The 17,444-nt window shown below is 31.0% G+C and overlaps 1 protein-coding gene across 1 annotated transcript; it reads left to right on the forward strand.

The window, feature by feature from the left end:
* Positions 1–10,803: 10,803 nt before the first annotated feature.
* LOC106787826 lies at positions 10,804–14,928 on the forward strand. The gene is made up of 9 exons (XM_014750524.1): positions 10,804–10,987; positions 11,129–11,154; positions 11,834–11,957; positions 12,084–12,207; positions 12,733–12,909; positions 13,332–13,487; positions 13,579–13,891; positions 13,979–14,268; positions 14,691–14,928. The coding sequence occupies exons 1-9, from the start codon at positions 10,804–10,806 to the stop codon at positions 14,926–14,928; spliced, it is 1,632 nt and encodes a 543-aa protein (XP_014606010.1).
* Positions 14,929–17,444: the final 2,516 nt, after the last annotated feature.

Raw genomic sequence — 17,444 nt, forward strand, 5'->3', positions numbered from 1 at the left:
ACTACTACTTTTTATCATTTTCGATCATTGATCGATCCGATCACAACAATCCTATCGATCTTTTACAAATACCTATCTTTCATTTTTACCAGCTCGTCGTACTGATCTATTGTGTATATGAAATAAAAAAAAACATAATAATACGAACGAAAAATATAAAAATAATGATAAAATATTATTGGAGAAAAATATATTAATTCGAGTTAATTCATGAAATTTCACTGCGAGGAATTTCGATCGAGATCTTGGCAAATACCATTCTCGATCGAGCTCTCTGTCCGGGGAAACGTTTTAATTAAATTAATTAAAGTAGCACATATCCGCCGAGCGTCGATTTAATTACGAAGACGTAACAAATTGTGGTGGACCGCCGCGGGGTTGGGACGAGTTCGCGTGGGCGTACGTATATCGTAAATCTTCCTTCGTGTACACGTAAACCCATGTATGTATATATTTTATGTACGTATATACATATATGTGTATATATATATATGCTTTCTTACTTGAGATTGTTATAATTAATTCACTCCGTGGAAGCTTTTGCATCAATTAACACTTATACCCGGCACGTTTCCATCTCATGAAATGTCGAGATTAAAAGCGTGCCCACCCCCTCCCCTCCCTCCGTGTGGGATGACAAAATAATTAAACATTAAATTTGTATGTATGAATGTATTTATAATACATGTGTTTCTTATGCTCTTTCGGAATTTTAAAAGAACTCGTTATTATTTTTAATACAAGTTCTATTCGTTTCGTATATGTCATGCTGATAATTATAATAAGGGGGTAAGTGAAAATATTTTGTTTAATGATTTATTTTATAATATAAATGTTTTTAATTTTTCGTCTTAGTTCGTTATCAAAATTATCGGCACATATCTATATATATATATATTTTATATGTATCTATAGATTACGTTAACTAATAATCATTAAATTGTAATCATAAATACCTTACATATCTATAGTTTTCTCTAACTAAGCGACTTATGCAATAGTAGTCAAGTTAACGTTTTAATTAAAGTTTCTCTCTAAAGTATACAATTAAGATTGTTCTCTTATGAAATCTGTATTAAGTTAATTGTAAAATTCTTTTAACATGAGACATAACATCGATTACGTATTTTTAACGAAGTTTTACATTATAATAGGAGAAATGGAATGAAACGAAATAAATGACTCGCGAAAATTACTAGAGAATTGTGTTCGACTTTACGATCTCCGAGATTTATAAAATACGAGCACAGAGTTCTCGAACGAATCCAAAGATTAAGTTTCAAAGTAACGACGAAGTCAGCTTTCACGTTTGGCTCAAAGGCTTAGCTTTATTACCTTAGTACCTACGTACATATGTATAGTACTCTCTCTTTCTTTCTTTCTCTCTCTCTCTCTTTCTTTCTTTCTTTCTCTCTCTCTCTCTTTCTTTCTTTCTTTCTCTTTCTCTTTCTTATCTTATTTCTCAAAGTTTGCCAGTACGTTTACACTCACTCACCGTACGCATGAATACTTTAGATTTTATTTTTCTTCCTTACTACAGTGTTGCGAATCCATTATTTATCGCTCCCACGTCGCAGATTCGATATCTTGCCAAAGAGTCTTACAGCGGCCTCGTCTTTGATTCATGTAGACTTGCGAACGAGTCTCGAATCCTGAGAATACAAGTTGGAAGGAACTGGAAACTTGTACTTCGAGTGCACACAGTAAGCTCTACTTTGAATTTTGTATTATTTTAATAATCTCTCCACGTTTTTATTTTCACAAAGGAAAAAAAAAAGAAAAAGAAATCAAAACAACAAAGAAATAAAACAAATTTGATTATTCAATCAAAAAGGTAAAAAATGTTATTACGAAGGGACCACCCGAGTACGTAATGTCATTGTAGTGCTGTAGGAATGATCGGAAAATGAATGAAGATACTTTTACTTTCTTCCCACGCTTTCTGCATAAATAGAGGAACGTAAGTGGAGAGAGAGAGAAAAAAATGAAATAGAAAGCTACATGAAGAAACGAGTCGAGGGAGAGAGAGCACGTACGTGCAATATTTTTCCAAACCTCCAATCATTCTCATCGTCCTCGTCTTCGTCTTCGTCGTGTTTGTTGTGTTCGTTGTCGCGTTGCTTGGATATTGCGAATTGTCTTCTTCTTCTTCTACGTATCCCGCAATGTTGAAGATTTCCTCTTACCTTCCTTTCATCTCTTCTTCCGTTCAAAGAGGAAAGAAACCAAGTAGACGATCCGTACGCACAGCCATGTGTCGGACAAGGATCGTTATCGTAAATTGGATCGCATTCCTGAAATCTTGAAATAACCATAAAACGTAGAGAGAGACTTGTTTATGGCCCGTGGGTATGGAGAATGAGAGGAGGTAGTTGAGAGTAGTTAAAGAAGATGCACCTTCTTTAGAAAACTCTTCCGCTATTATGAGATCAACATAAAGAAAGAAATCAATCAATCAAAATATTAATAAGAAAATGTCGTAAAAATTAAAATAATAGAAATTTCAATGTTAAGATGTTGAAAAATATAATTAATAATCAATATATATGGAGAAAAAAAATCAATTTTTTCTAAACTTCTTATCAAAAGAATCCTTTAATAAAAATAATAATAAAGAAAGTTGTCATAATGTTTATAGGATTGTGTTGATAAAAAATAATAGTGAAAGCTAAGTTAGTCTAAGCCATGTGCTACACGGTCAATTTCAAGGAAGGAAGAGATCATTGAGATTTCTTTAGAAAACAAGGATAAAAAAAAAAAACAAAAAAAGGAAAGCGCGTGGTACCAAGAACTCAACGGATTTGAATATTGTATATGCTATACATTCATCTCAGTGAACAAGAATTGAAACATAGTAGCGACACTGAACACCTACCCTGCTATCTCTCACAAGTCTTGACCAATCGATATTTTCCCGTTTCTCAACCACCATACACATAAAACGCTTCCATAAAAATCTTTCACTTTTCGTGTCGCTTAAAAATTTTCAGTACCCTATGAAAGTTTTATTTCAAAAAAGAGAAGGAGAAAGTCTTTGATCGTTTGAACAGATGGTGCAAGATGCATACACAATATATATATTATCGTGTATGCATATTCTTACTTATATATCTAGATATATATGTATGACAATAAAAGATAACTATCTCTTTGCGGTCCTTTCTAATCCTAAACCGAGTATGACGTTTCGTTCGAAAACCAGATCTTCGTTCCTGCCCTACTTTCCTTCCAATCTCTGTCGCATCTGTCCGAAAAATATCTCAAGGAGAGAAGAAGAAAAGAAAAGAAAAGAAAAGAAAAAGAAAAAGAGCAAAGGTAGTTAAAAAGTCTTATTCATCGTTGAGTTATCTTTTATCTTCTTCCTTTTTCTGACCAACCATGCTGTGTATGGCCGATGGGTTTCCTGACCCAAACTTAAAGTTACCCGAGAACATTGACCTACATATTTTAGTCAGAGAAACGTTTCATTAATACTATCAAATATTATTTCAACCAATCAAGTTTACACATTCTACTACATACTCTATCGAGAACGATATTTCAAATATGTTCTATAAGTTATCTCGAGAAAATGATCGATAAAAGATATCATAAATGGTACGGTCTTGTACTTCGCATGAAATAACTTTCACTCGATTTACCTCTAGTATGTGATCAATAGAAGCATAGATTATCTGAGAAGAAAGAAAAACATAGAAGAAGAAATTAGAAAACGACTGTTAGATGAAACAACAGGAAAGTTTAATGTTTACTTACCCTACTACGTTATAGTGATTTATATATATATATATAAATCACTATAACGTAGTAGGGTAAGTAAACATTAAACTTTCCTGTTGTTTCATCTAACAGTCGTTTTCTAATTTCTTCTTCTATGTTTTTCTTTCTTCTCAGATAATCTATGCTTCTATTGATCACATACTAGAGGTAAATCGAGTGAAAGTTATTTCATGCGAAGTACAAGACCGTACCATTTATGATATCTTTTATCGATCATTTTCTCGAGATAACTTATAGAACATATTTGAAATATCGTTCTCGATAGAGTATGTAGTAGAATGTGTAAACTTGATTGGTTGAAATAATATTTGATAGTATTAATGAAACGTTTCTCTGACTAAAATATGTAGGTCAATGTTCTCGGGTAACTTTAAGTTTGGGTCAGGAAACCCATCGGCCATACACAGCATGGTTGGTCAGAAAAAGGAAGAAGATAAAAGATAACTCAACGATGAATAAGACTTTTTAACTACCTTTGCTCTTTTTCTTTTTCTTTTCTTTTCTTTTCTTTTCTTCTTCTCTCCTTGAGATATTTTTCGGACAGATGCGACAGAGATTGGAAGGAAAGTAGGGCAGGAACGAAGATCTGGTTTTCGAACGAAACGTCATACTCGGTTTAGGATTAGAAAGGACCGCAAAGAGATAGTTATCTTTTATTGTCATACATATATATCTAGATATATAAGTAAGAATATGCATACACGATAATATATATATTGTGTATGCATCTTGCACCATCTGTTCAAACGATCAAAGACTTTCTCCTTCTCTTTTTTGAAATAAAACTTTCATAGGGTACTGAAAATTTTTAAGCGACACGAAAAGTGAAAGATTTTTATGGAAGCGTTTTATGTGTATGGTGGTTGAGAAACGGGAAAATATCGATTGGTCAAGACTTGTGAGAGATAGCAGGGTAGGTGTTCAGTGTCGCTACTATGTTTCAATTCTTGTTCACTGAGATGAATGTATAGCATATACAATATTCAAATCCGTTGAGTTCTTGGTACCACGCGCTTTCCTTTTTTTGTTTTTTTTTTTNACGCAGTTAAATTAAATATTCGAGGAAATCATTTTTATTCCGTTCACAATTTCGTATGTATACACATATATAAATATATATATATACATATAACTGACTTGATAATATTTATAATTATAACTTTTCCGAACAAGTATCATTAAAAAAAAGTATGTTGATTTTCGAGAATGGCAAAGGTTAATTATGGACTCTGTCAGATACGTGAATCATCGTATTTAAAGTCTCACTTGTGTTTCATCTTGTAAAGATACAGGTACAACGCGCTTTCACCCTCCGCTTTATCGAGCACCTGCTAGAAACGACCTCCGGTCAGGTGCGAAACGAATCTTAAGAGTAAAAGATCTATGAATGATGAAAGAACGTTCACCAACCCGGACTCTAAATTTTTGTTTTGTTTTATCTGTCAAAAATCTAAAATAATTTCAACGTATTAATGTGTCTATAATGTTGAAAATTAATATAAATTTTGAATATAGATCTAAATCAAATGAACAACAGTAATTATGCTCTATTTAAACTGGAATTATCAAATCAGTCAAATGAATTTGAAAAAATTATATGATTATATGATTTCTTATTAATACAAAAAATTTCGGACTTTTATTGAAATATCTAAAAAATTAAATTTATCGATTTTATCTATCTCTTTTATTCCAAGTTATCCGTACAGGGTATCCTAAAACTCGCTTAACCTAATGGAAAAATTAGATTTTATTTTTTACTTTAGACGCGGACCCATATTTTTTTAAAAACATTATAATTAAAAGCTTATACTTTTTGAAATAGAAAATAAAATATTGTAATTCTATTAATAAATGAATATTGATTTTTTTATATTACTTTCTTTTTTTTTCGATAAAAAGTATACTACATACAGTTATTTTGATCGTTGTAATAAAAACATATATAGATATACATTAATTGTTAGTACTTTTAATGTAAAAAGAAGGAACGTGTTCTAGCAGAGAGAATAAAGAGTAAAAGAAGAGAGAAGGAAGAGAGTGGCCGACTTCTTCTTCCTTCTTCCTTGGCACTCCAAGCATCGCAATGCATTTGCTTCTCGTATCTTTACGATACTTAACTATGTACTACGTTCCGGTTTTCTCGGTCATGGCTACGGGAACGAAACATCTTATAAGATTCTTCCTCCTTTAAATAAAGTGATCAATTCGTAATGGAACGACCTTAAATACTACATCTACCATCTGCCGTTTTTATCAATGAGTATAAATTTTATAAATGAAAAATAAACGTATAAACGAAAACGCGAGCATCATAATATTATTACTTTTCTTTTTTTTTTTTTTTAATTTAATTTAATTTATATAAGAAAAATACAATCTAATAACATGAATTGAATTGTGGAAAATTTTAACTGAAAAACTTTTTATACAATTTAATTCGATGAAAAGATTGATTGCCCATTTAGATTTGTTTGCGATGATAATATTTGAAATAGAAAACAATATCTTTTTTAGCTTTAGGGAAGAAAAGTAAAAACAGTCATGGAGAAACGATCATGAGTATTAAACGTTTTGCGTGGCGGATAGAGAATGTTTAGAGAAAAAGTGGAAACGTGGCTCCGAAGGCTCGACTTAGAGGGGAACGAATCTTCTTCTTCTTCTTCTTCTTCATCTTTCTCTTTCTGATCCACCACCATCACCAGGTAGGTACACCTCCACCACCATCATCACCACCTCTACCTTCCGCTAACGTAAGAATGAGAGTTGAAGCTCGCGAGTTTTGCGCCGTTGGAAGAAGAGATCAGTTGTAGCCCATTCGACGAAGTTGCTTTATTTTTGACCTCGAAAGGAACAACGTTGTTCCAACGAGGTGTTTACATTCAATTATTCGATTAATTATTTCTATTAAATTAATATCTTTAATAATTATCATCGCGAGTGTATGTAATAGTGAGAAGGAAAATCGATTTATCGAAAAATACACAAAATTCGAAGCGATGAGAGTACGACGATCTTTTCTCGTTTTGGTAAGGAATTAATTTTAATATCATAGAAAAAATATTTATTAACATGAAGATACGTGTATAGGGTTATTAATTTATATAATATAATCATTTCGTATATAACTCTTGTAAAATAAAAAATAATCTTTTTCTGACGGAAATAATGACGGAAGCGAGGTTGTGCCGTGACGAAACGACTTTAAATAGTAACAATTTTCCACTGGTCGAATCGATTAACTAACTAAAGGTAACAAATTGCTAAAGGGTTGAACGTCCTTATGGATTCGCACTTGTCTCGGTCGACTTTATCTCAGTAAAGTGGAACAACCTTTACCGTGGCCTTGATCCGAGTAAGCCGGTAGAACGAGGAAAAGTAATAGAACGTTCGTTTACGCCGGAATACCGAGTTCCCTCTCAGGAGAAAGGTTCATTAACGTCATCTGCATAATACTTCTCTCTTATTCTCAGCTAATAAAAGAGAAAGATTGATACGTCATTTCAAAATGGCAATTACAGCTAATAAAAAAAAAAAAAAGGAAGATAAAATAAAATAAAATAAAATAAAATAAGAAGGAAAAACAAAGAAGGATGAGAGATTCGTTGGAATGATGATGATCATCGAAATGATTTCAGTGAAATCGTCGACCTCTCCACATTTTTCTTTTTTTTTAAGTGAAACTTCTTAGGCGACGATAAAAATACAATTTTATGAAACAACGTGAAAAGAAAGAAATAATAGAGATAGGAAGAGAGTTAGATAAAATTCATAATCGAACGACAATTGGACGGGATTATGGAAGGTTCTAGTGTTAGTAGTGGTGTGCACGTGTGTGTGTGTGTGTGTGTGTGTGTGTGATTAGATACATCGATCGATAATTATTGCGAGATGCGTTTATTTATGGAAGAATGGATGGGGATATAACATACTTTGAAAATATTCGACACATACCTTAAATGATTGTTAATAATTAATGGAAGGAAATATATATTGTATTTTAAAAGCACGGAATATAAATTCGATGTACCGTCTTCTTCGAAATCCACCGTTAGACTAGCACATTGTCTTCTATGAAAGTCAGTTAAAATTTCTTTTACTGATTCTTATTTATATAACCTCTTTGATAAAATAAATTTTATTTATGACGAATATTATTTTCGTTTTATTCGGTTATTTATTTCTAATTCGTTACTCTCAACTTACTATATTAATAGTTTTCAAGGAAAAATCTAGTAAGCGTAACGGTGTACAATTTTTAGGAACACCCACTGTATATATGAATCAATTGATTATTTTTCACATGATAATACGAGTTTCAATTCTATCACGCGTGGATGCAACGTATATACTTCGTTTCTTATCTTTCCTTCTTTTTTTTTCCTTTTGTCTTGCACAGATGCACGCGCTTACTGGGTCAACGTCGATTATAAACGTGTAGAACAAGATGAAAAATAGCTTCGTGGAGATAGAGAATTTCCTCTTTTATGGCGATTTCTCAAAGTATAATAAACGTTAACTTATTGTATATTAGTTTATACGGTTCTTATTTTCTACCGCTAAATGTTAATCGTGAATGTACTCGATAAGATAGATAGCTGTTACAGCTTTAGTATAGCACTTTGCGTAGGAGCCTATTTAGAACGATAAGGCGAGAAACTTACGAGAAAACCTGTTATATTCGAGAATGAAAGAGAAAGAAAAGCAAATAAATAGAAATACGTGGGTAGAAGTGAATATAGGTGAACTGGATATTTCGAGATACAATTTTTAAATGTTAAAAATGACGAATTCATTTTTTTCTTGATATTTAGAACAATGTAACGAGAAATTTACACGAGAGAACCAGTTATATTCGAGAGTGAAAGAGAGAAATACGTAGGCAAAACATAATATAAGTGAACAGACTATTTTCAGGTACAATACTTACATGCAAAAATGACGAAAGTATTTTATCTAGATATTTAGAAACAATAGGATCAGAAATTTATACGAGAACTTGCCATACTCGATAAAGAAAGAGGTCACTGGGTGATATTGAATATATAGGTGAACAGGACATTTTGAATTCTAATACTTCTATATAATTATAACGCGCTCGCGAATGAATTATATCTAGTTATTTAAAATAATAAGGAAATAAACATTAATGATAATCTATTGTACTCAAAAAAAAAAAAGAAAAAATGATAGAAATAAACATATGTAAGAAACTAAATTTAAGTGAAAACAGGACACATTTTGAGATTCAATTGTTCTAAAAAAAAATATCAAATGTGAATTTTATTTAATTATTTAAAGCATTATATTATATCGCAAAATTGAAGTGACAATCTATGTTGTACTCAAAATAAATATAGATATAGAAACTGAATATAAGTGAAAAGAGGACATTTTGTGGTCGAGTATTAGGCCTAACTTTAAAAAATTAGTTCTAACTCAAATACAGTTAGCTTAAAGAACTAAAAGAGAATCTAAATGGGAACTCTTTCGCAGTGAGTAAGATCTTATAACAGAAAACTTGGATAATCAGTTGTTATTGTTGAGCTTCCTCGGGAAGAAAAGATAATCTTTTAGTTGGAAAACTAGTGGAAACTAATGCTATATAACCCGAGCTTCCTCTTACTGATAATTCTTACGTCTCCAGCGTAATCCTATCTTGCACACGCGCTACAATTGTTTCTTCTCGAGGAAGTTGCATTGCCTTCTTTAACTATGCCTCGAAATCATTTCTTAATTAAAACTCTGCCTATTCAATTTTTTTTGTTTTTCTTTCCCTTCCTACCTTTTCTTCTTTTTTTCTTATTTATATTCCCGAAGTACGCGTGTCATATAATATCAATTCTTAAACAGTCTCTCACATTTGATTTTACCGATATTTTTCTCCGTTTACAATGAAATATTTGTTATCATTATAACATCTTGTTCTAATATTATCAATTTTATTTGAAAATATATTATAATAAATCAAGTAATTTTTTTTAAATTTTTAATTAATTGTTTACTTGTGTATTTTTGTAAAAGTTTTCATACTTATAAATGACATGCCTTATAACTATTTATTGTCGCGAAAAAAATTCCAAGTAGGAACGTTTAATTTATATGATTTTCATACGATTTAAAATAATCAAGATTTTCATTCTAAAGATTTGAATATACAATCGATATATCTCGGTAATGATATTTTCTAATGCCGTACTTTCACGCGCACATATCAAACGTATCTAGAATTCCAGGCTGTCTGAAGAATCTTACTCGGCACGCGTACGTTCGGGATAATAAACGATTTTACTCGTAGAGATCTGTTAAAAGGTAAAAGAGAAGAACTAAAGTAACATTGCTTTCCGTTTCACTCTCTAGACGGTTGTACTACTATTCTCGTTTAACGTCGACTCGAAGGAAGATCGGAAAAACGATGGAGTCGACGAGGAGAAGAACTCGACGAAAAAGGACATCTCTGATTCTTCGACGATCAACGAGGACCAAATTAATGTCAAGAACAGGACCGATAAAATACAAGACGTAGTGAAATCCGTGAGTAAGCAATATTTGAAAAAAAAAATTCACTCGAATCTATTCGAATTTCTTCTCCTTGATGTGTCATTTATTTTCCAATTAGATCTTATTTCGAATGAAATCATTTTGTTAATAATTATTTAAATGATCGCGAATTATTTATTATTTCAAAATATTCCAAAATATTACAATAGAAATTTTGGAATGAATTTAATCGAAAACAAATTGTTTCTATGTTAGGCTCGAAACTTGTCAACCCATTCACCTTTACGTGATAAATTACAAAATAACTCTTAGAATTGTGAAAGTATTATTTTATTATCACAGATTAATATAACAAAATAAGGTAAAAGACTGGAGTGATAAATAGATTAAATAAATAAAATAAACTTAACTAAAAATAACTAAAACTTATCAATTGTATTTGAAAAGGGTTTAGATGTGTCGGAGAAGAGGGAACAACTTGGCCAGGTAATACGTAATATGTCGTCGCGACGAAAGTTACTCATGGCAAGATTAATTTCAAAGAGAATAAACGATAACGAGACAAGGACGTCTTCTCCAATCGAGAAGGACCAATCTCTCTTCTCCTTTGAGGAGGATAACAGCAGGAGGAACGCTTCGAGAGAGTTAATGTTGCCTATCAGTGCGGACATCGCAAGGATCATTTCCGACGACATTTCTGGAGACGAGATGGAAGAAGAGGAAGAAGAGGAAGAAGAAGAAGAAGAAGAGGAACAAGAAAAGGAAGGAGAGGAGGGAAAAAAGGAGAATGAGAAGGATAAGAAAAAGGAGAACAAGGATGAGAATAATGAAAAAAAAGATGACGGGAAGGAAACAGCTGAGGAATTGCCAAAGGTAATTTTAACTTTCTTAATTAACACGATATAGATAATAATCCTTACGAAATCACAAACCTTCTTTTTTCTTTTTAAATATGTGAATCTTCACAACTTTTTACGTCCACGAAGGTGGACGAAATAGACTTTCAGAAATTATTTGATACCTCGTCCATCATTTGTTCGCAATTACGAAAGAAGCCGTAAAACGTTTTTCAAACGTTTACGAAAAAAAAAAACAAAGAAATAAATAACATCTTTAATTATATTCTAGAGAATAAATTATTTTAATTGTGTGGTTAGATCGTATCAATGCTAGAATCAAAGAGAATTAACACATTTCTCCGAGATAGTGTTTCGAGCACGCACTTTCACAAGTTTGCATTTGCCGCGTATAATCGCAATGGCTCGTAAAACTTTTCAAAAGGATAATTGAAGAGAAATATATTTGAAAAAAAAAATACGAACCAAATCTATTAACGTTCTTATTTTTAGATCATTTTTTCTGATGAAGGAAAATATTTAAATGATGCACGAGAGATGATACGAAAGTGCAATTGTCAGTATACAATCGTGGAATATCACAATATTCGAAGATCTCTAAATATAAAGCATAAATAATGTTAATGATGATGATGCCTTATTTATATTATTTGTTTGTTTATTATTTGTATAATTTGATTGTATTTTTTTTCAAGGCAGAAGAATTGCGATCGGCAAGACCTGCTCCAAGGAGAAGACCCTTTTATCGAATGCCGCCGCCTGTGGCAAGTCTCCCACCAAGAAGACCGGCTTCCTTCAATAGAAGAAACGTTTATACAGGTCGGTCTATTCTTTTTACATTGTGAGCTAAAGAAAAAAAAGAAATAGAAGTCTCGTGAATGTCGTCATTTCCTTGCCACGATTACTCAGAGGAGATAAGGAAAATCGGATCTTTCGCTTTTGCAGATCCGCAGAGAACATCTCCATTGAGACCATCGAGAAAACCAACCGAGCCAAAGAGGGCTCCCACGGAAAAGGAATGTACTTTTTTCTCGAAAACTGTATGCCTGGAAGCTACAGATTATCCACAGTAAGTACGATCGTTTCGTTTATTTCGCTTCCACAATCTGGTAAGAAAAAAATTATCACAAAAACTCATATTTTCTTGCAGTTATTTTACACAATACGTTTAAACTTATAAATGTATATAAAGTATACTACATAAATAGAACAAAGTTTTCTATATATAATTTTATATATTTAATTTTATGATTTATTTTATATTATTATTATTTATATTATAGAATTAATCATAAAATATAAATGTGTGATGTGAAATTGATTTCTTCCATTTTCCATTATCATTAGCCACGTATATAAATATCACAAATGTGTAAAATTTAATATTTTATCATCCAAGCACTTGATCAATACTTGACTTCTTATGTTTAAAATAAATTTTCTTAATAATTAACTTTAACACTATTAAATAATAACAATTTTTATAGCCGTTAAATAATAAATTATATAATAATGATAATATCGACAATACGCGTGATAAAAAACAATAAGATTTACTTTTATTTATTATAATTTTATATGTTCTTACTTATAGCGAAGCAATAACGAGAAGTTTGAGAAGTAACAAAGACATGGTGGCAGCTTTGTTATCCGATTATAAAATACAAGAGGGAAGATTCGATGAGCATGCTTCCAATCTGTTTAAAAATCGATACGAGAATCGCTATGAAAATCGTTACGAGAATCGATACGAGAATAATGAAATTAAAAGGTATGATATTTGAATAATCTTCTGAGAAATTTAATCGCATGACGTATCTCTACTCTCTAAAAACTTCATCGCGTTTTCTTAACACGTTCTACTTTTCATCAGTAAATCTGTTGCATCGTAAAATAATTTAACATAAAACGGTAATCTCTAACAAGCACAATGATGTATTTATTATGATGAATAGAAATCTAAAGACACGGAAGGATTGATAAAGAAAAAAAAAAAAAAGAAAACCATTTTCCTAACCGAGTGAGAACGATATTTTGTTTTCTTCGGAGTATATATTTCGCATCGTTTAATTAACTTTCACCTTTAATGAATGTGTAATCCAACATATGAAAGAATATACACGACCGATTTTAAAATTGCGTAAATACAAGAATAAGTATACGACTGATACAAAAAATTTCATTTTTATTTAGATCTGACAATCCATTTGACAACGTCGAAGAAGGATTCACCTGTCCATCTACAGTTAAATATGCACGTCCACAATTGGCCAGAGCAGCTTCTGGAATTTGGAAATACATAATAAATACTGGAGAGCATACACAAACGTTACGTCTTGAAAAGTGTTCGTAAGTATCGTTCTAAAAACAAAATAATTAAGTAAACAGTCACAAAATGGATTAAAATGATAAAAAGATAATATCTCATGTTTTTATACAGAAATACTCGAGACAGTTGTTCCTTCATCTCAGAAAACTATCGATCGTCATGCGTACAAGTTTACAACTATCATCGATTGTTAACATGGGATTCGAAATTAGGTCTTCATATGGATATTTTTAAGGTGCCTACATGTTGTAGTTGTCACGTGCATGGTTATTCAGAAATATTTCCACCTCATGAAAAAGATCCACCACCTAAACCCAAAGAAAAGTTCCCCGGTGCTGAATTTATTACCAATAACGAGCCAAACGACGAGTATCAGGAATTGAGTAAACCCAACCACAACTATGTCGGCAAATACAACAATCCAGTACTAAGCTACGATTCAAATATTGGTATATTTAATAAAAATTCATTAACACTAACAAGATATTACGATGAATATGATCAAAACAAGCATTTTCCAGCACTATCTAGTAACAAAAGGCCAGTGATCGAGAGTTCGTCAACCAGTCGACCCAGTTTCACAATTCCTGGAAGAACCAGACCAAAAATACCCTCATCTATTCACAGACCCTTTGATAAATTACCTCAACAACATGCACCCAATACGAGAGCCCCTGGATACATTGGACCACTAAACAAGGGACCTTCTAGGCCTTCTAGACACAGACCACCGTTCAGAAGGGAGTCTAATAATCAAATGGAGGAATCTGTTGATAATCCTAACAATAGCTCGTTCACCAGGTCAGTTTTCTCATTACAGATGAAACTATCGAATTGTCTTGAAAATTTGTACAAATTAGCAATTTAACTTTATTAAATACATGCGAATTTCTCTCTCATTTTCTTAGTTTCTAAGAAATTTTATTTCTGTGTTATTTCGTAAATTGTAGTGTTGGATGCTCACAATAAATCTTTTGATTCTCATCATCTGTTTTAGAAAGTCTTCTAAAGTGTTTTGAATTTGTAAGATTCAAAATTGATGAGGTCTCAACTTTGTAATTTATTTTCTAACAATAATTTTAATTAAATCATTATTTTCATAAACACAACATAAATCTTGTACAATATTAATTAATTGTTGATATCGTGAAAACGTGTGGGAACTATCACGAATTTGTTGGACAATCGAATATATACCAAATGATTAAACTTTTTTTTTGCAGATATAGTCAACCATTCGACCAAGATATAAACGCTTCTACTAGATTACAAAACGGTGGATTCGGTGACGAAGAATTTCAAGAACCCCAAAGACGAATTAATTATAATTATCATCCAATCTTAGATTTCTTTAAACCGGAAGCATCGATGTTACAATCTTCGGAGATCAAATTCCCATTGCAATTATCCGATGTTCCAAACGATTCGACGAACTCTTGGAAACCAATGTTAACGTCCTAGAATATCTCATTATCTTATATCAGTACCTGACGCATCGTTTTTTCGCAAAGAATTGTAATTATTTCTTCATTTATTTGTGTTATTTATCGAAATTCATGATCGATCCGAACGATCGTGTATTATATAAAGAGTACTTAGACATATAAATTGTACTAAAAGAGAAAAAACAGATAAATTTCATATTATGTGTACATATGTATGTAAATCAAATATACAAGGTGTCTTGTAACTAATGGTACAAACAAGTAAGGAAATAATTCTACATGAAAAAAACTACGCCAAAAATATTGTCAGTATGATGATATATCTTGTATCAGTTCTAATTTTATACTTATCGAACAAAGTTTTTAATTTTCAAAATTACAAACTCAATCGAGTATATGCGTACTCAATAAATTTTCAAACTTATTTTTATCTCGAAAATGAACAAATTCAATTCTACATTATATCAAATTAGTTTTTTCATGTAAGATCACCCTCTCGTCGCTTGTACCTCAAATTACAGGACACCCTGTATATATATTTATGCGATAACGAATATGAATTAACGACGAATTCGAGTTAAAATATCAGAATACGGTATTATATTCTCGTCCGCATTAATCTTTTATTAAAGATCACGAAAGTCGACCTAGATAAATGATCGAGTTTTTTCGTGACCGTTATTTTTTTATATTTATTATTATATATTTTTATATTCCCTTATTTATACATTAACTTTTAAGAAAACGAATTAAATTATCATGCAATTATACNTATATATATATATATATATATTTTTTTTTTTGGAAATAAAACTTCGAGATGAATACTCGAAAGAAACAAAAAAAAAAGATATAAAAAGAAGAAAAAAGATTGAATTTATAAGAGGACACATTCTTAGAAATATCGATGGTCGAGGACTTCTGCTCGTTAACTTTGAAATAAGGTTAAAGTAATTTTTATTTCGCTCGAATAAAAAGAAGAAGCCAATCTCTCTCTCTCTCTCTCCCCCCCTTTATGAAGAGAGAGAAAAAAAGAAGCTATCGAAATATTTGAAATATCGTGAGAGATCAAATAAGAAAAAATGTGCGAAATGATTTAGTTCACTCGGTCGTCCGTGAATCGTTTGTCTCTCGGCAAAACTTATTATCCCGCTCATTACCGCGTCGATTCGCAAAGCGTGACGATTCCACGCCGGATGCTTTTCAACTTTCTTCCTTCGACCGAAACTTACAAAGAACTAACGAACGTTCCCAGTTGAAGATAAAAGTTCGTAGCCCTTTGAATCGTATGGTATAAACGCATTAACGCGTGGTGTCTCATTTTAAATAACAAAATATCCTTTCATCTTATATATTGCTTTTATACACTAAATATTTTTCATCCAAATTTCTAAGTTATTTTTCATTTCTAGGATATTACATTATTCTTTTTAATTTTATATTAAGGTGCTATCAAATGACTTATATATTTTTTCATAGATACTTCATCGAGTGTTACGACACGTATTAATATAAATTAATATTACACACAATGTATATCTTACTATTTAATATTATATTTTTATTTCATTTTCTCTTTCTAATAATATTAATATTGTACTAATATTAGTATATAATATACGAGAGTTGGTCGATAAGTTTTAAGGACTTAGATTCGTCCAGCAGTGCCAAAAAATGCGCTAAAAGAAAAAAGAATTCGGAAAATTTAGCAATTTATGGCAGTTTGAAAACAAGTATGCGTTTTACGTCATAAATTTTATACTTTAATTATTTTTATAAAGTTTTAAAAAATTAAAGTATCCAAAATCCGACTCGACAACTATAGAGAAAACGATTTCGAATATTTAAAAAGAAATCGCATTAAAAAATACTAAAAACTGTATGAGTTATCATGCCGACCATGGTGGAAAAAGTAGTTTTGAGAAAAACGCGTTTAAAGTTTTAAGTGTCTCCAATAAAAGACAGCTATCTGTGTGCACTAAACTCTCGTCGGGCAGTCACATTTTCTATCATAACTTTTGATCTATGGGGAATTTTTATTTTTTCATAAAATAAATATGAGTCTGAGCGATAAAAAATGTATTCTATGTTAAACTTAAAACTTGTTAATTTATACGCGTATGTTATGTTATATTATATTACGGTTTATAATGTAATATAATAATATATAAAATAATATACAAAATATATATAATATATTTTTTTATAATAATAAAGCTTTCTATATAATATTGCTTTGTATTTAGCGTTTTGCATTTTTTGTATCTGATAATTGTGGTCGTGCCGTGCCGTGCCGTGCCGTGGCATACTCTGCTATGCTCTATATTATATTATACTTTTCTTATTATATATTACTATATTATTATTATACTAAAATATATATACTTATATATATAAAAAATCTTTAACAACACATTTTGTAAATTAAAAATACAAAAAAATGTATTCCTTTTCCGTTAGATTTTATTCTTGTAAATAGTAAAACACAAATTTGCTTTAATATTGTAAAATAATTCTTTTAAAAATGTATTA

The sequence above is a fragment of the Polistes canadensis genome, unplaced genomic scaffold (assembly GCF_001313835.1).
Source record: "Polistes canadensis isolate GaletaPanama2010 unplaced genomic scaffold, ASM131383v1 scaffold_116, whole genome shotgun sequence".
NCBI classification, from domain to species: Eukaryota; Metazoa; Arthropoda; class Insecta; order Hymenoptera; family Vespidae; genus Polistes; species Polistes canadensis.

What these genes read in the sequence shown, in the direction of transcription:
- LOC106787826 (XM_014750524.1), top strand. Translation starts at nt 10,804, where the DNA reads ATGGCAAGATTAATTTCAAAGAGAATAAACGATAACGAGACAAGGACG. An exon ending in CGACGACATTTCTGGAGACG is followed by an intron (nt 10,988 to 11,128) that starts AGATGGAAGAAG and finishes AAGATGACGGGA; the next exon opens with AGGAAACAGCTGAGGAATTG. An exon ending in GAGAATAATGAAATTAAAAG is followed by an intron (nt 12,910 to 13,331) that starts GTATGATATTTG and finishes ATTTTTATTTAG; the next exon opens with ATCTGACAATCCATTTGACA.